The sequence below is a fragment of the Tachyglossus aculeatus genome, chromosome 15 (genome assembly GCF_015852505.1).
Source record: "Tachyglossus aculeatus isolate mTacAcu1 chromosome 15, mTacAcu1.pri, whole genome shotgun sequence".
Lineage (NCBI taxonomy): Eukaryota > Metazoa > Chordata > Mammalia > Monotremata > Tachyglossidae > Tachyglossus > Tachyglossus aculeatus.
The window spans coordinates 2,874,626-2,893,610 of NC_052080.1; the positions used below are offsets into that span (position 1 = coordinate 2,874,626).

General features: G+C 52.2%; 1 protein-coding gene across 2 annotated transcripts in view; it reads right to left on the reverse strand.

Moving 5' to 3' along the window:
* ZFX (zinc finger protein X-linked) overlaps nt 1–18,985 on the reverse strand; it is a 37,185-nt gene that overhangs the window by 10,261 nt on the left and 7,939 nt on the right. For both annotated transcript variants that reach the window (XM_038757219.1, XM_038757218.1), the window contains exon 2: nt 12,918–13,514. In XM_038757219.1, coding sequence (XP_038613147.1) covers nt 12,918–13,497 — 580 coding nt within the window. In that variant the 5' untranslated portion in view covers nt 13,498–13,514. The remainder of the gene's footprint in view (nt 1–12,917; nt 13,515–18,985) is intronic.

The following is an 18,985-nucleotide window of genomic DNA, read 5'->3' on the forward strand; positions in this document are numbered from 1 at the left end:
GTAATTGATTTATCTATATTAATGCCTGTCTCCCCCTCTAGACTGTAAGCTCGCTGTGGGCAGGGAATGTAATAATAATAATAATAATGATTGTGGTATTTGTGAAGCGCTTACTATGTGCCAGGCACCGTATTAAGCGCTGGGGTGGATACGAGTTTATCGGGTGGACAGAGTCCCTGACCCACAAGGGGCACACGGTCATAACCCCCCATTTTACAGATGAGGAAACTGAGGCCCAGATAGGTTAAGTAACTTGCCCAGTCACACAGCAGGCATGTGGTGGAGCTGGGATTAGAACCCAGGTCCTTAGGCCTCCCAGACCTGTCCGGGCTCTACCCACGAGGCCAAGCTGTGGGCGGGGAACGTGCCTACCAACTCAATGTTTTACTGTCCTTTCCCAAGCGCTTTAGTACTGTGTTCGACACAGAGTAAGCACCCGATAAATACCACCGAATGATCAATCAGTTGGGCTCACTGAAAATCTGCCACCTTACCCAGCCACCCAAACTTCAGATCATCTGAACTGGCCTCAGCCCTCAGCCTTTCGGATAATCAGGTTTCTCATCTCCCTAACGTGTAAAAGAGGATTTACCGCTTCATTACACACGACTGCCATTTTCGTCTGGTTGAGAAAAGCCAGGAGGGGACTGCATTAAGTTTGTGCTCCGGTTCTGGATGAACTGCGATGCCAAATTTTCTATGGCATTTTCACGATCCTGGCCGTCAGCTTGAGCTCTCCCCGGTTATTAATTATAATTAATAATAATGGTGGTACTTGTTAAGTGTTTACTATGTGTCAAGCACCGTTCTAAGTACTGGGAAAGATACAAGTTAATCAGGTTGGACACAGTCCCTGTCCCTCACGGGAAGGGAATTAAGTGTGAACTCTTAATTCCCATTTTACAGATGAGGAAACTGAGGCCCAGAGAAGTGAAATGACTTGCCCAAGGTCACACAGTAGACAGCGTGGCTCAGTGGAAAGAGCACGGGCTTGAGAGTCAGAGGTAATGGGTTCTAATCCTGGCTCCGCCATTTGTCTGCTGTGTGACCTTAGGCAAGTCATTTCACTTCTCTGTGCCTCAGTTACCTCATCTGTAAAATGGGGATTAAGACTGTGAGACCCACATGAGACAACCTGATCACCTTGTATTCCACCCAGTGCTTAGAACAGTGCTTTGCACATAGTAAGCACTTAACAAATACCAATATTATTATTATTATTATTATTAAGAGAGGGAGCAGGATTAGAACGAAGGTCCTTCTGGCTCCCAGGACCGTTTCTATTGATTTATTCAATCATATTTATTGAGCGTATATATTGGCCCTGTCAATGGGACACGGACTCTTTCTTCCCACAGAAGCCGCCAACTGAAAGTGCCAGCGGAGAAGAAACCAAGGCTAGCTTCACAATGCTAACCTGGTGTTATTTCTATTAATGTCTGTCTCCCCATCTAGACTGCAACCTCCTTGAGGGCAGGGAATGTGTCTGTTACATTATTGTACTGTCCTCTCCCAAGGGCTTAGTACAGTGCTTAGCACACAGTAAGCACTCGATCAACACGATGGACTGACTGACTCCCATTATTCAGCTACCAACCCTGTACGCTCGTTACGGGCTGGGGACGTTTCTGCTAATTTGGCTGTACTTTTTTTATGCTATTTGTTAAGAGTTTACTACGGGTCAGGCGCTCTACTAGATATAAGCTAATTCGGCTGTATTTTCTTTATGCTATTTGTTAAGACTTTACTATGGGCCAGGCACTCTACTAGTATAAGCTAATTAGGTCAGACACAGTCCCTGTCCCACGGGGGCTCACAGTCTTAGCCCCCATTTTCTATATGAGGTAACTTGAGGCACAGGGCAGTGAAGTGACTTGTCCAAGGTCATAGCACAGACAAGTGGAGGAGCCGGGATTAGAACCCAGGTCCTTCTGAATCCCATGCCCCACACTCTATTCACTAGGCCAAGCTGCTTCTCATCGACCTATACTCTCCCACAGTGCTCCACATATAGTAAGTGCTCAATAAATACTTTGGACGATCAATTACAGGGATTTCACTCTGGCTTCGTGCGTCACGAGATGAGAGCCTTGTTTTCCTCTCAGCTTCCCATCCCCGGAGGGGAAGAGAGCCACAGCACTTTTAGCACTCCCCTGTGAGCACAATCCTTTCGCATCAGATCCCTGAATCAATCAATCAAGTGCACTGATTGCGCACCTACTGGTGGGCAGAGCACTGTACTAAGCACCTGGAGAAGTGCGATAAAGTTAGAAGACCCAATCCTTGGCCCTCGAAGTGCTAACGGAGAAGGCACACACCTGTACAGCTGAGAGAGGAAAAAAAGGGAAGGGAAAGATGGGTACGTGGATGAGTAAGTCACTGACCAGACTCAATCGATAGTATTTATTGAGCGCTTACGGTGTGCAGAGCACTGTACTAAGTGTGTGGGTGAAGACAATATAACAGACTTGTATGTCTTAAAAAGGCCCTTCTCATATGGATACGGGAAGCCACTTGTCACTGCCGGGAAATGGAAGTGCTGAGTGTGAGAAACACCAATGCCGTGCTCATAAACTATCATCGGGTCGTGGTATTTACTGAATGCCTACTGTCTAAAGAGCACTGTACTCAGCGGGAGTTCAACTACCCTTCGAGTTCTTCAATTTGGACAAGGCCAGTGGTTTTTATGGGGTGTGGCTACGGGCATGAGGGGCAAAGACATAAACTCAGAATTTATGAGTTTCTCTTGTCCTCTCGGCTGGTCCTGGCATATCCGCTTGCCCCACAGCTCCACGACACGAGGTGAGCTTCCCTCCTAACCCTCCCAGGAGAAACTGTGGTCTAGTGGCTACAGCCCGGGCTCAGGAGGCAGAAGGCCCCGGGTTCTAATCCCAACTCCACCACTAGTCTGCTGGGTGACCTTGGGCAAGTCGCTTCGCTTCTCTGGACCTCGGTTCCCTCCTCTGTAAAACGGGGATGAAGACTGTGAGCCCCATGAGGGACAGAGACGGTGTCCAACCTGATTACCTTGTATCTAACCCGGCACGTAGTAAGCGCTTAAAAAACACTAGAACTCCCCTACCCCCCCCCAAAAAAAAACCACAAGAGAGAAAGAAGTCTTCAGCTTTGGGATTGGGGGATATTTCATGCTCTCAAGACGAGTTCATAGAAGAAAGAATCTAGTGAGCAGTCTGCGAGCCCCAGTGGAGAATAGAATAAGGTGTCTGATTCACCCTTATTGTCCTTGTTCCCAGGAAAACAGAATGATAACCGGAGATGGCAAGAAGAGACTCAATAGTTGGAGGCTGCTCGGAATAGCTGCAAACTCGAACCCCGCTCAAGGGCTTAGCAAACTTTTTTTTTAATTACATTTATTAAGCACTTACTATGTGCCAGGCACTGTACTAAGCAGTGGGGTAGATACAAGTTCATCGAGTTGGACACAGTCCGGGTCCCACATGAGGCATGGCTTCTCAAGTCGCACATGAGAAGCAGTATGATGTAGAGAGGATAGAGTCTTGGGCTTCGGAGTCAGAAGGTCATGGGTTCTAATCCTAGCTCCACCACGTGTCTGCTGTGTGACCTTGGGCAAGTCGCTTCACTGGGCCTCAGTTCCCTCATCTGGACAATGGGGAGTAATACTGTGAGCCCCATATGGGCCTTCCCTAAGACCTCCTCTCCCCGTCTCCCACTCCCTTCTGCATCGCCCTGACTTGCTCCCTTTATTCAATCCCCTCTCCCAGCCCCACGACACTTATGTCCACATCTGTAATTCATTTATTTCAATAATAATAATAATAATAATGGCATTTATTAAGCGCTTACTATGTGCAAAGCACTGTTCTTGGTCTTCCCATTAGACTGTAAACTCACTGTGGGTAGGGAATGTGTCTGTTTATTGTTGCACCGTACTCTTCCAAGCTCTCAGAACAGTGCTCTGCACAAAGCAAACCCTCAATAAATATGACTGACCGACAGGGACTGCGTCCAACCCCATTTGCTTAGAACCACCCCAGAGCTTAGTACAGTGCCTGGCACATAGTAAGTGCATAACAAATACCACAATTATTATTATTACTATTACAATGTCCACACCAATAAAGGTGCGACAGGGAGATTTTAGAACATGTTCGATCAGACTTACTGTGAGCATAGAGCTGTGCTCAACCCTTGGGCATGCACGATGAAAGGAATATCACTTCTCTGTCATTTGTCTCCACACCCTCGAGCCTGCTGGGGACTGTTCTAAGCTGGCCTAACACTAAGGAGAAGTAGGATGGCCAAGTGGGTAGAGCCCGGGCCTAGGAATCAGAAGATTCCAATCCCGGCTCCGCCACATGTCTGCCGTGTGATCCTGGCCAAGTTGCTTCACTTCTCTGGGCCTCAGTCCCCTCATCTGTCAAATGGGGATTGAGACTGTGAGCCCCATGTGGGACAGGGACTTTGTCCAACCAGATTTGCTCGTATCCACCCTGGTGCTTAGTACAGTGCCTGGCACGTAGTAAGCACCTAACAAATACCACTATTATTATTATTAAGGACACGCGCCCAGGTTGGGAGGATTCCAGCAAAGGAATCCGTTTAAATGCACAACCAACCAGCGCGAGCTACTGAATGATTCACCGTGCAAGTTGGCTGGACTTTCTGGAAGCAACCGGAACCGGGGGAGACCGTCAGCCACCTCTCTGCAAAAGCCTCCTTGCCTCCCCCTCCGCTAAACCACCACTCTCTCCACCTTCGAAGCTGTATTAAAGTCACATCTCCTCCAAGAGGCCTTCCCCGGCTTGCTTTCCCTCCTGCGACGTCTACGCGCTTGGATCTGTGATCTTTGGACAGTGGATATTCGCCCCACCCCCAGCCCCACAGCGCTCATGGACATCTCTTTAAATGATATATTATAAATGACTTATTGATTCATATTAACCCATCTCCCACTCTAGACTGTAAGCTTGTTATGGGCAGGGAACATGCCTCCTAACTCTACTGTCTTGTACCCTCCCAAGCGCTCAGTACAGTGCTCTCTGCATAGTAAGCACTCGATAAATAGAATCGGCCGATCGATATTAATGCCCGTCTCCCCCTCTGGACTGATAGCTCGTTAAGGGCAGGGAACGTGTCTGCAAATTCTGTTGTCTTGTCCTCTCCCAAGCGCTTAGGACAGTGCTGTTCACAGAGTAGCCCTCAATAAATTCCACCGATTGATGATTAACCAAAGCTCCCATTCCTACAGTACCTAGACCCCTCCATCTCTGCCATCACCAACCAGAGATTTATCACATCAAAAACGATTCCACCTTGAAAAAGGACCCAGCCGGCACCCTAGCGTTTTGCAAAATGCTTCCAAACCGAGGTGTCTTGAAAGACAAGGCTAGAAAGACAAAGCTAAGGGCTCCACAAATGTCACCTACAGCACATGTTCTATGAAGCCAATCCTTTCCTTCATGGGGTAGGGAGACTTTATTCCTCTCATGCCAACTTTCTCACGCACGGTGCCTCTATCTGGTCTATCTCGCCGCAGACCTTACGCCTACATCCTGCCTCTGGCCTGGAACGCCCTCCCTTCTCGTGTCCGAAAGACGATCGCTCTCACCCGCCTTCAAAGCCTTATCGAAGGCACGCCTCTCCTCCAAGAGGCCTTCCCTGACTAAGCCCTCCTTTCCTACCTTCCTTCATTGATTCATTCATTCAATCGTATTTATTGAGCGCTTACTGTGTGCAGAGCACTGGACTAAGCGCTTGGGAAGTACAAGTCGGCAACATATAGAGAGGATCCCTATACAACAACGGGCTCACAGTCTAGAAGGGGGAGACACACAACAAAAGCAAACACTCCCACTCCCTTCTGCATCGCCCTGACTCACTCCTTTCGGTCATTCCCCCCTCCCACCCCCACAATACGCATGTGCATATCCAAATTTATTTCTATTAATGTCTATCTCCCCCGAACTAGACTATAAGGTCGTTGCAGGCAGGGAATGTGTCTGTTATACTACTACAGTGTCCACTCCCAAACACCTAGTACAGTGCTCTGCACACAGTTAGCGCTCGATAATTATGACCGACTAACAGACGGAGGAAACTTAACAGGGGAAAAACCCTCAGAGAAACTGTGACCCAAGTCACCCTCGAAAATGGAGAAGTTGGACTGCATCCAACCCGATTTACTGGCATCCACCCCGCGCTTAGTACGGTGCCTGGCACGTAGTAAGTGCTCGACAAAAACCCCAATTATTATTATTGTTATTATGGTGAAGTTCTGAAAGCCACGAGTCAACAATTCCCCTCGTCCTGGAGACGGTGGGGGAATGAAGGTTGGCCCGTTGGCTGTCCTGACGGGTAGGCATCCAGGATGCCCGGCTCCCACCGCCCCTGGGTCTGCCGCTCGGGTCCGAAGAGGGGTCTGGCGAGCCGACGGGGGTGGCCGGGGAGGGTCTTCGGTGATGAGCAGAGGAGGGAGCCCGGGATCGAGGGGAGAACTATTCCCGACTACTATCCACCAACTGCTCCATGGCATTCACTGAGCATGGAGAAGCAGCGTGGCTCAGTGGAAAGAGCAAGGTCTTTGGAGTCAGAGGTCACAGGTTCAAATCCCCGCTCCGCTAACTGTCAGCTGTGTGACTCTGGGCAAGTCACTTCACTTCTCTGGGCTTCAGTTACCTCATCTGTAAAATGGGAATTAAGACTTTGAGCCTCCCGGGGGGACAATCTGATAACCCTGTAACTTCCCCAGCGCTTAGAACAGTGCTTTGCACATAATAAGCGCTTAATAAATGCCATCATTATTATTATTGTTGTACATTTCTATCCTATTTATTTTATTTTGTTGGTATGTTTGGTTCTGTTCTCTGTCTCCCCCTTTTAGACTGTGAGCCCACTGTTGGGTAGGGACTGTCTCTATGTGTTGCCAATTTGTACTTCCCAAGTGCTTAGTACAGTGCTCTGCACATAGTAAGCGCTCAATAAATACAATTGATTGATTGATTGATTGATTGATGAAGCCGCACGGCCTGGCAGAGGAAGCCCGTGCCTGGGAGCCGGGGCACCTGGGTTCTAATCCCAGCTCCGCCTCTGGCCTGCCGTGTGACCTTGGGCAAGTCACTTGGCTTCTCTGCACCTCCGTCTCCTGCCCCTCCTCCCTCCTCTCAGACCATGAGCCCGGTGTGAGGCAGGAACGGTGTCTGATTTATCTTGCAGCTACCCCAGTGCTCGGCATGGTGCTTGTCACTTAACAGGCGCTTAATAAACTGCACAATTAATTGAGATAAGGGGTGGGACCCAAGGCATCGCTACCACACATCCGGGAGGTGTCTGGTGAATACGACTGTGGCACCGGGACACAGTCACCGACATGGACACAAACAGAGGGGAAAGGAACACATTTGGGAGTCAGCACCACAGTTCAAAAATGCAGATACTCACCAACACGGACGCATGCAAGAAAACACGGGGCAAACACGCAGATGCCAAACAGACCACAGGCTACACACAAGGACCGAAGCACAAGCAGGAATGCCAATACGTGAATAGTTCTAAGGACGCAGAGTAGCGATGGGGTTTGTTAAGCATTCACGATGTGCAAAGTGCTGTGCTGAGCGCTGGGGTGGAAACACGATGATACACATCAGCCCCGGGTCCTGTCTCACAAGGGGCTGTGAAGAAAAGCCACTAACACACTGGGATGGGAAGAAAGGAAGCTTCCTGCAGAAGAATGACCACTGTGGTGTTTATTATGCACCTACTAAGAGCTGGGGGTAGATACAAGATCATCGGGTCCCACATGGAGCTCACTGTCTAAGTAGGAGGGCGGACAGGTACAGATGAGGGGTTCAGGTGTCATCCGTATCCACCCTTGGGATCCAGCCCACTTGCTTTGGAAAACTCTCCAAAACAATCCTCACTCACCTAGTCTTCCTCATCTCTCCGCCAGCCAAAACAAACCAAACGCCTTTTCGGAGCAAAACACCGAGAGGGAATACAGTGGATAGAACCAGGGTGTGGGGAAAGTACTGGATACAAATATTACATTAAACCTGACTTGAAAATGGGTATTCACGTCGTCTCGGGGGCATACGTAATCTGCGAAGAACTGATTTAACTGTGCTCTCCTCGCCAAAAAAGTCGGGACCCACATCAAGCAAAGTCGTAACCGGTTTACGAGACTCAAAAGAGCCATTGGGGTGATTTTCTTTTTTTTCTTTTCCTTGCTTTTCTTGTTTTCTTTTCTCTTCCTTTCTTTCTTTCTCCCTCCCTTCCTTCCTAGAGCAAAAGACCCCTGAAGTGGAATCTAGACTATAAGCTCACTGTGGGCAGGGAATATATCTATTTATTGCTTTATTGTCCTCTCCCAAGCTCTCAGTACAGTGCTCTGCCCACAGTAAGCGCTCAATAAATACAATTGAATGAATAAATGAACCCAAACTTCAACAACCGTCAAAAGGCCAGCAGCTTCCCAGACTGCAAATGGAATGGAAATGAAAAAAAGAACATGTCTGTCCACTGACCCACGCTACCTAAAACAGGTGTGAACGTTTTTCGGGAAGCCCAACTTAAACAACAACAAAAATCCTGAAGACAATCGCTTCTTTGGCAGCCCGGAGAAAAAGGTGCACTGAAAGGTCCAATGTTTTCAAGCACCGGTGGGTAGAGAGAGCGAAGAAGGTGAAAGGAGAGAGAAAACCTAAGCAGCTGGCCTCCTGCTACTCTTTCTTCCGCCCAAACTGCTCCTCAACTGCTGATCCGGAGATGCCAGTCTGCCGGGGCTGGGGGAGACTTGGAGAAAAAAAAAAACCGAAATAAAAAATCTGACCAAAGAGATGGAGCCAGAATCCCGACCGCAGAATCATTCACTCATTCAGTCGTATTTATTGAGTGTTTACTGTGTGCAGAGCACAGTATTAAACGCTTGGGAGAGGAAGGTGGAACAAACAACCAGACACATTCCCTGCCCATGAGCTTCCAGTCTAGAGGGAGGAAGCAGTGTGGCCCAGTGGCTACAGCCCGGGCCTGAGCGTCGGAAGGACCTGGGTTCTAATCCGAGCCCCGGCATTTGTCTGCTGTGTGACCTTGGGCAAATCACTAGACTTCTCTGTGCCTCGGTTATCTCCTCTGTAAAATGGGGAAGAAGGACTGGTAGAACCATGTATCCACCCAAGTGCTCAGTAAACCAATCAATCAATCGTATTTATTGAGCGCTTACTGTGTGCACAGCACTGTACTAAGTGTTGGGGAAGTACAAGTTGGCAACGTATAGAGACGGTCCCCCTACCCAACAGTGGGCTCACAGTCTAGAAGGGACTGTAAACTGCCTGGCAAACGGTAAGCGCTTAACAAATACCACAATTGTTGTTATTAAACAGGGGAATGTTCAAATTAGGGAACATTCAAATTACTAGGGCTCTTGTAGGCTGCCCAAATTATCAATCGATTTAGAGGACTGATTCACTCTCCCGTCAAACATAATCCCACATGCTCCACGCAGGCCACGAAATGATCGACGACTGGACCCAAGCCTCCTAGACAACGAAGACACCACTCCTTTTTGGCCACTTATCTTTGGGCCCCAGATGACTCTGCATGCGAATATCAATGGCCGGGGCGAGGGGGGTGACTCACTCAATCGTTCATTCAATCGTATTTATTGAGTGCTTATGGCGTGCAGAGTACTGTACTAAGCGCTTGGGGGAGGACAACAGAACAATACACAGACACACACCTTGCCCAGGACCGAGTTTACAGTCTAGGGGCCTGGAGATTGATATTACCAGAGATAAAGAAATGACAGATATGGGCGTAAGCGATGTGGGGCTGGGAGCTGGAATGAATAAAGGGAGCAAGTCAGGGCTGTACGTCTGCTAATAGAGGCCACACGCACCATGTACCCTGTTGAATGGATGGCCCCTGGGCTGGTACCCAGACTACCTAAAGGATCAGAAAACAATAATTACAGTACTTAAACTCTATGTGCCAAGCGCTGTTCTAAGCACTGGGGGGATACAAGCAAATCAAGCTGCAAACAGTCGCTGTCCCACGTGGGGCTCACAGTCTCAATCCCCATTTTCCAGATGAGGGAACTGAGGCCCAGAGAAGTGAAGTGACTTGCCCAAGGTCACACAGCAGGCATGTGGTGGAGCGGAATTGGAACCTCTAGACTGTGAGCCCGTTGTTGGGTAGGGACCGTCTCTATATGTTGCCGATTTGTACTTCCTAAGCGCTTAGTACAGTGCTCTGCACACACTAAGCGCTCAATAAATACGATTGAATGAAGGAATGAATGAATGCATGAATGAACGAACCCAGGTCCTGTATCCCACCAGGCCCGGGCTCTAGCCACTAAGGCACACTACAACTCCAGATTCCCGCGTAACGGACAATCGCGGAGATGGTTCGGTATCCCGACTGCGTTACTCCTCACGATCCAGCCAAAAGAAGACCGTCCGGAGGAGCCGGAGTCCCAACTCCCAGATGGAGCAAAAGTGCCCGCGACATGGGGCAGGAGGCGAGGAATCCCATTACGACTTCTCAGTCCATCACGTACATGAAGAGTTCAGAGCCACTGGTGACGACCACATCGTCGGCTAAAAGGTTACCTCTCGTGGGAACCGCGAAAGCACAGATATTGGCAAATAGAAGCAGTGTGGCCTGGTGGCTAGAGCCCAGTCCTAGGAGTCAGAAGGCCCTGGCTTCTCATCCCAGCTCAGCCACTTGTCTGCTGTGGGACCGCGGGCAGGTGCCCTCCCTTCTCTGGGCCCCAGTTCCCTCGTCGGGGAAGTGGGGATGAAGACTGTGGGACTCGTTGTGGGAAAGGAATGTATTCGTTTATTATTGTACTGCACTCTCCCAAGCGCTTAGTACAGTGCTCTGCACGTGGTAAGCGCTCAGTAAACACGACTGAATTGAACTGAATTGACAGGGACTGTCTTTCCTGACTACTCTGTATCTATCCCAGGCCTTAGAACAGTGCCTGGTACGTAGTAAGCGCTTAATAAATACCATAAAAAAGTAAGAGTTCCGTAGTATCAGTCCCTGAGAAGGACACTCATGTTGAACTGAAAAATCATTTCCCGAGAACCTGCCAAGATTCTTAAGAAGAGCAGAGGAACTTCTCAGACCGACCGAATGGGCTTTTCTGCGCTAAACAGCGTCCCAGGTAAGAATGGAGGATTTCAAGGGTGCCAACATCATGATCATACCCAAAAGGAACAAACTTAGGAAAACTAACCCACCATAATCCATCACCACACCCGGAGAGAACAAACCGTCCTAATTCTCACGGCATCGCAGTCCCTTCACCACGGAGACAAGCCTGGCCCAAGTCGTTTGGAACTACCTTCCCCATCATCAACAGCATGAAGCAAAAATACATTACTAAACCGACTTGATCCCTCAAGGTGCCTGGATGGCTAAAGCCTGGGCCGGAGAGTCAGAAGGACCTGGGTTCTAATCCCGGCTCCGCCACGTGTCTGCCGGGGTGACCTTGGGCAAGTCACCTCACTTCTCTGGGCCTGGGTTCCCTCGCCTGGAAAATGGGGATGGAGACCCTCAGCCCCATGTGGGACACGGACTGTGTCCAGCCTGATTTGCTTGTATCTACCCCGGCTCTTAGAACGGTGCCTGGCACATGGCGAGCACTTAAACACCACATAAAAATAAAATAAAATTAAGGCGTGATGACTACATTTATATTCTTTCTAGACTGTCAACTTCCCGAGGGCAGGAATCCCGCCGATTCTTCCATACTCTCCCGAGCACTTAGTTGGGTGCCCGCTTAATACTACGCTCACTGACGATGAATGTGTCTATTATACCGTATTCTCCCAAGCGCTTAGTACAGTGCTCTGCACGCAATAAGCGCTCAATAAATGCGACTGACTTCTCTCTTCAAGGGCTTACGCCCAGTGCCGTCTGAAAGATGGCGGTTTCGATGGAGGTTCGCCTCAAGACGGTTTATGGACTACTCATAAATGGTTACCCACCCTGGCAACTGGCGGGCTGCCTGCAGGAGTAATAATAATGACAGTAATAATAATAATAATGGTATTTGTTAAGCACTTACTATGTGCCAGGCTCTGTTCTAAGCGCTGGGGTAGATACGAGGTCATCGGGTTGGACACAGTCCCTGTCCCACGTGGGGCTCACAGTCTTTAATTCCCATTTGACGGATGAGGGGACCGAGGCTCGGAGAAGTCGAGTGAGCCGCTCAAGATCGCACAGCAGACGAACGGCGGAGCCGGGATTAGCACGCGGGACCTTCTGACTCCCAGGCCCGGGGTCTAGCCACTAGGCCACGCTGCTCCTCGTAAAACGGGGGGCCGGAACCCCGAGCCCGGATCCCAAGAGGCCATCGCCGAAAGCGCGTCCATCCGGAGCTCCGGCGGTCTCTCCTGCCCGGATCCTTTTTTCCGTGAAGGAAAGAGAAGGCTCCCTATTTTAAGAGGAAAGGAAATTCTGTGCGCGGACACTTGAGCACCGAGCGCTCTCTAAGCATTCGGGGTCTCTGGCCTGCTGAGAAAAGACCTGAAGTCCCCGTTTCCTCTCCTTACGATCGCTGATTCAGGGCTATCTCGCTTCAGGATTTTGTCTCCTTTTAACATTACCGCCTGGCGGGGAGGCTGGGGGAAGGCGGAGGAGGGTTGAACAAGAAAACCAGCCCGACGCCAACCACTCGACTCAAAATTCTCCACAGCAGAATTTCACGGGCTCGGCAAAGACTGAGCTAGGGAACGGATGAGGGTAAGGATGAGGGAACGGATGAGGGAATGCCCCCCCGGTGAGGTGGGGGGCGGCTGGATCGCTCGGGGGCGACTCGGTCCCCCTTCCCATTCCTACAAGCCCCTCTGGCGGGTGACCACCTCGATGCTGACCCGCCACCTCGGGCACGAGCCGGGCGGGGTGGGACGGCGGCGGGGCGCCCGACTTACGGGAGATCATGAGGTAATCCTCGCAGTTGCCCTTGTCGTCGTCCTCGTCGTCATCGTCGTCATCGTCTCGCCGCTCCACGGGGATCCCGTTGGCGTCGATGACCGCCTCGGACGCGCAGTCGGCCACCAGCACCTCTTCCGAGACCACGCCGGCTGCCAGGGGGTCGGCGACCATCTCCGCGCCCACGACACCGTCGTGGACCACGTGCTCCACGTGCCCCGCGGCGGGGGGGACGTGGACCGGTTCCCCAGCCAACACGTGTTCTGGTACGACCGCGGCCACCGCGGGGATGTCCGGCGCCAGCACGTCCTCCGGGACGGCGCAGTGGGTCAACGAGACCTCCTCGGGGACCTCGGGGACCAGCACCGGCTCCGGGATGATGACCGTCTCCGACACGTCAGCCTCGTCGAGGATGTCCGGGCACTGGACGTCCTCGATCACCACGTCCTCGATGACATCCTGGATCACCACGGAGTCCGGGTCGTCGGGGACGAAGTTGTGCACCGTTATGTCCGAGTCCACCACGTCCGAAACGAAGACGGTCTCTTGTACTTCCACCAAAATCTGCCCGCCGTCCATGTGGGAAGCAGCGGCTCCTGACAAAGGAAGAACGGAGAAATGTCAGCCCGCTCACCGCCAGACCGAGGCCAACGGGGCTCTCCTTGCAATCAGAATAATAATTGTGGTATCTGTTAAGCTCTTACTACATGCCAGGCACTGGACTAAGCGCTGGGCTGGATACGAGCAATCGGGTTGGACACGGTTCCTGTCCCACGTGGGGCTCCCACTCTAATCCCCATTTTCCAGATAGGGAGCTGAGGCCCAGTGAAGTGACTGGCCCGAGGTCACACGGCAGACAGGTGGCGGAGCCGGGATCAGAACCCGCGACCTTCTGACTCCCGCGCTCTATCCACGAGCCCACACTGCTTCCCTTGTAGAGCTCGCTGAGAGCGAGTTGTCTCGAAGACTCCCCTCGACCCGGAGCGCGGCTTTAAGTCGCAACACCAGGTAGTCCTGACGTGTGCCCTCGGTTCTCCCAAGGTCGGGGGGGTGTCCCCCTCCAAACCCCTGGGACACGGCGGGGAAGTGGAACGGAATCCCCCCCTTCCCCGAGACCCGCCTCCGCCCCCCCAGGATCACCGGGATCCTGGCTGCAGGAGCTACAGGCCGGAAGCTCCGCATCCCCCCGCTCCGCCGTGGGAGATCGCCGGGTTGGCGGCCCCCTCTTCCGGATGAACCAACTGAGGCCCAGAGAAGCCAAGTGACTTGCCCGAGGTCGCCCCGCAGCCAAGCGGCGGAGCCGGGTTGAGAACCCTAAGTCCTCGGATTCCCCGGCTCTCTCCGCTAGGCCTCGCTGCTTTCCCAACGGATTGAGCGCTTACGGTGGTGCGGAGCGCTGTACTTAAGTGTTGGGGGAGAAACGGGACTCCCCAAGTCTTGGGGAAAATGGGAACTGACAGTGCGCCGGAAGTGTCGTGACTCGCTCGGTCAACGGTTGCGCCTACCGGCCCCACGACCCGCCGACCGAGAAGATGCCTAGCAGATGGGAGGAAAGAGGAGACATCGTGAAATCATTCCAGAAGAAAGGTTCCAGAAGAAAGGTTCTGAGAAGCCACCATTCTGTGAAACTAGCGTTTTCAGAGGAGGAGTTACAACCCTCCGTTAGCTATCCACTCCTGGTGACTGCTGTCTTTGTCGTTTACGCGGATAAAAACAATTGTACTTGTTAAGGGCTCACTAGGGGCCGGGCACTGTACTGAGCGCTGGGGTGGGTACAAGCCAGTCGGGTTGGACACAGTCCCTGTCCCCCGTGGGGCTCACAGTCTCAATCCCCGTTTTCCGGATGAGGGAACCGAGGCCCGGAGAAGTGGTGTGACTTGCCCAAGGTCACCCGGCAGGCAAGGGGTGGGTGCTACAGCACATTCCGCTGCACGATGCTGAAGAATCACCTGGGGTCACTACCTTTCGCGGCGGCTCTTTGAAGTGGGTAGGCACTTTCGTTTCCGTCCTTCTGATGAGGTCATTGAAACCAGAAGAGAATCAGGGGCGTGCCCAAGGCCGCACAGACAGGAGCGGTGGAGAACTCAAAGTCCCTAGCTTTTGAGGTTTTTTGGTTTTTTCAGTGGTCTCTGCCTAAGCGCCAGATAATCGGGTTGGACGCGGCCAACCCCTGACCCTTGTGGGGCTCACCGTCTTCATCCCCATTTTGCAGATGAGGGAACTGAGGCCCAGAGAAACCAGGTGTCTTGCCCAAGGTCACGCGGCAGACGAGTGGCGGAGCCGGGATCAGAACCTAGACTGATCACAGCTTCTAGACTGTGAACCCGCTGTTGGGTACGGACCGTCTCTATATGTTGCCAACTTGTACTTCCTAAACGCTTAGTACAGCGCTCTGCACACAGTAAGCGCTCAATAAATACGATTTAATGAATGAACCCGGGTCCTCTGACCCCCAGACCCGGGCTCTAGCCACTAGGCCATGCTGCTCCTCGGCCTGTTCTTAACCACGGAGGGTCACAGAACCGCACGATCCACCGTGGGGGCATAAAAATGACAGAGCAGCGTTTTCTCCAAGGAGTTCACCGCCCTTTGGAGAGAGAACCGTTAGGCGCCCAAAGAAGATCCCAAGGAGTGGGGAAGGCCTCTATTTCCACTCTACGCAAGCCCACCACCCTCTCTCCTTCGAGACGGTCCACGGAGGCCAGAAAACATCGCGGCTGGGCAACGTGCTGCCGAAGGGGGCTTCGAAATACACCGAACTGCCCACTGCGCGTAAAGATGAGGTTACGCGCTAACGGGTTGGCGGGCCGAGACGGCTCCCTAAACCCAACTGACGGAACTGACGGAAGGGACGAGACGCCCGCTTTAAAATGACCAGACCCGATGGACTTTTCATGCTTTGCACGGTAGGGAAATTTCCGCTCGACGGGCGTTATTCAGTCAATCGCTCTGCGGGCGGGGGAGTACCCTGCAACCAGAGACACGTTCCCTGCCGGGACTCTCGCCTCCTCGAGCGCCTGCAGGTCTATCGACTAGGCTCGGCAGATACAAGCCCCCTGGGCGGTTTTATACCTGTGGCATCAAAAAATGAGTTTAGCTCTTGTGGCTGTAATTCAAGTCCATCTTCGTCCATGGCCTTTAATTGTCATCAGTCCCTGAGCCTGGGGCAATAAACAGACACCGGGGAAAAAGAAAGGTTAATCGCCTCTGCCGCCCGACTTACTGTGGAAAGGGGGAAGAATGACACATGCCCAGCACTGCGCTAAGCACTGGGATAGGTCGTCGGGTTGGACGCAGGCCTCGTCTCACATTACAGCAGCAGCGACAGTAATGGAGCGATCCATCATTAGAGCTCCGGTATCTGGGAAGCGCTTATTCGGGGTCAAGTGCTGTTCCGGGCGCCGCGGTGGACGCCAGGTCATCGGGCTGGACGTCGTCCCCGTCCCAGGTGGGGCTCACGGTCGAAGACTAATTCCCGTTTTACAGATGAGGAGACTGAGGCCCAGAGAATTCAGTCAGTCGTCTTTATGGGGCGCTTACTGTGTGCGGAGCACTGTACTAGGCGCTTGGGAGATGACGGCAGAACAATAAACCGACCGGTTCTCTGCCCACAACGAGCTTACGGTCCAGAGAAGTGAAGTGACTTGACCAAGGTCACACAGCCGACGAGTGGCGGAACCGGGTGAAGAACCCAAGTCCACCAAATCCCGGGCTCTCTCTACTGAGCTGCGTTGCTTCCCGAATGTATTAGGTGCTCACTGGGGGCGGAACACTGTAGTAAGCATTAGGGAAGAAAACAAAGGGGGGAAATCAGACACGGTTCCTGTCCTTCGAGGGGACAAAGGAGGCTCCTGATCTAAAATGGAAAGGGGGACAGAGGAGAAGCGACGTGGCTTAGAGGATAAATCGCTGGCCTGGGAACCAGAAGGACCTAGGTTCGAATCCCAGCCCCGCCACTGCTCTGCTGGGTGACCTTGGGCAAGTTGTTTCACTTCTTTGGGCCTCAGTTACCTCATTTGATAAATGGGGATGAAGACGGTGAACCCTATGTGGGACAGGGACTGTGTCCAAACGGATCAGCTTGCAATATAATAATAATAGTATTTGTTAGGCACTTTCTTCGTGCCAGGCCCTGTACTAAGCACTGGGCTCGATACCAGCAAATCTATCTGTCCCCAGCGCTCAGTACGGTAGCTGTCACAGAATGAGCATTTAATACCATTTGAAAAAAATAAAATAAAATAAGGTTACCTAAGGAGAGATGTACACACAGTTCTCCCGGTCGGAGAGGCACAAAGGTGACTTTTCTGAGGAACTTTATGCTTGGGCAAAGTCGTGCTAGAATCCTGGTGCTACTGTGGCACAATCTACCCAGTTGGTCAGTCAACTGGAGTTATCGATCGCTTACTGTGCGCAGAGCACTGTACTGAGTGGCTGGGACAGCCCGACGGGACGGCGGAACCGACGCATTTCCCACCCCCGACGGCACCGCTCTGAACCACACTGCCCAGGGAAAGGCAGCGCGTTTCGGGAAGATCTGGCCTGACGTATCCTGGCCCAATGAGCTCCTCCGCTCATTTGGGACCCGCTGACGGCGTCCTGAGACAGGGACCACCTCGTCTCCGTAGGAGACGTCGCATCCTTGGACGGCGGCGGGAGGAGAGGCGGGTTTCGGGGCGCTCGGTGGGGAGGCCGGAGGGCTGGTGGGAAACTCCAACGAGGAGCCCTACATGTGCTGACGTCCTGTTGGCTGTTCATCCATCAGTGGGCTTTACTGAGCTCTGACTGTGTGCAGAATGCCAGGCTGTGTGCTCCAGGGAGGACGATATGACCGTCTGCTGGTCGGTAACCCCCTACAAGGAACTTGCATCTACCCATCTCTCCAGTTTTTCCCCAGGGCGTGACTTTCCAACTCCTCCGCACTCCACACTCGCCTTTAAGGCCTCGCTATCCAGAATTAAATTCAAATTTGGAAATTCAGGCGGCGGTGTTGGCGGGTTTTCTGTACGCATACGCAAAAACTGGCTAGTAAGAATGTGGGGAGGAAGGGAGGGAGGGAGAGGATAAGTTCCTTGTGAGCAGGGAACGTGTCTACCGACTCCTATATTGTACTCTTCCAAGTGCTTAGTACAGTGCTCTGCAGACAATAAATACCACTCATTGACTACTGAATAAATTGAGCTGCTCCTTCTAGGAGAAGCAGTGTGGCCTAGAGGAAAGAGGCCAGGCCTGGAGTCAGAGGACCTGGGTTCTAATCCCGGCTCAGCCGCTGACTGGCTGGGTGACTTTGGGCAAGTTACTTCCCTTCTCCGGGCCTCAGTTCCCTCCTCTGTAAAATGGGGTATCCATTACTTGTTCTCCCTTCTGCTAAGAGTAGGAGCCCCAGGTGGGACCCAATCACCTTGTAGCTACCCCAGCGCCTAGTACAGCGCTTGACACATAGCAAGCACTTAAACACCAAAACGACAATTATTATCCTTATAATTATCATTATTAACTGCTGCGATCGGCTTGCCAACAGCTTCCAGGGAGGCTGAGGTGACTGAGCAATGGGGAAAGACAAACTGGAGCTGGGGCGATGGAGAGGGGGAGGGAGAAAGAGGAAGAAGAAGAGCGGTCAGAGAAGGGAGGCCGTGAAGCAGAGAGGCTTTGAGGCCTAGAAGCCTGAAGCCATGAGGGCGGCCACGTGAACCGTGATCTCAGACCTCTGCGTAAGAGATTCGGGCCGAGGAGGAAGCGGGAACTGGAACTGAGACAACTGTCTAGACAGTGGGCTTGTTGTGGGCAGGGACTGTGTCTGTTCTATTGTTCGACTGTCCTCCTTCAAGCGCTTAGTACCGTGTTCCGCACACTGCAAGCGCTCAATGAATACCACCTCCACCGACCACGATGATGATAACAAGAGCATCGTAGGGATGGCGAGAGGGGCAAGAACAGGACTGGGGGATCGGGGGCGTGGCAAGGCCTGACCCCACATGCTTCCATAAGCCGGCCCCTTCGGGTCGCTAGCCCCAGCTCGACCACTGACCAGTCGTGTGAACGAGCAAGTCACCCAACGATCACAAAC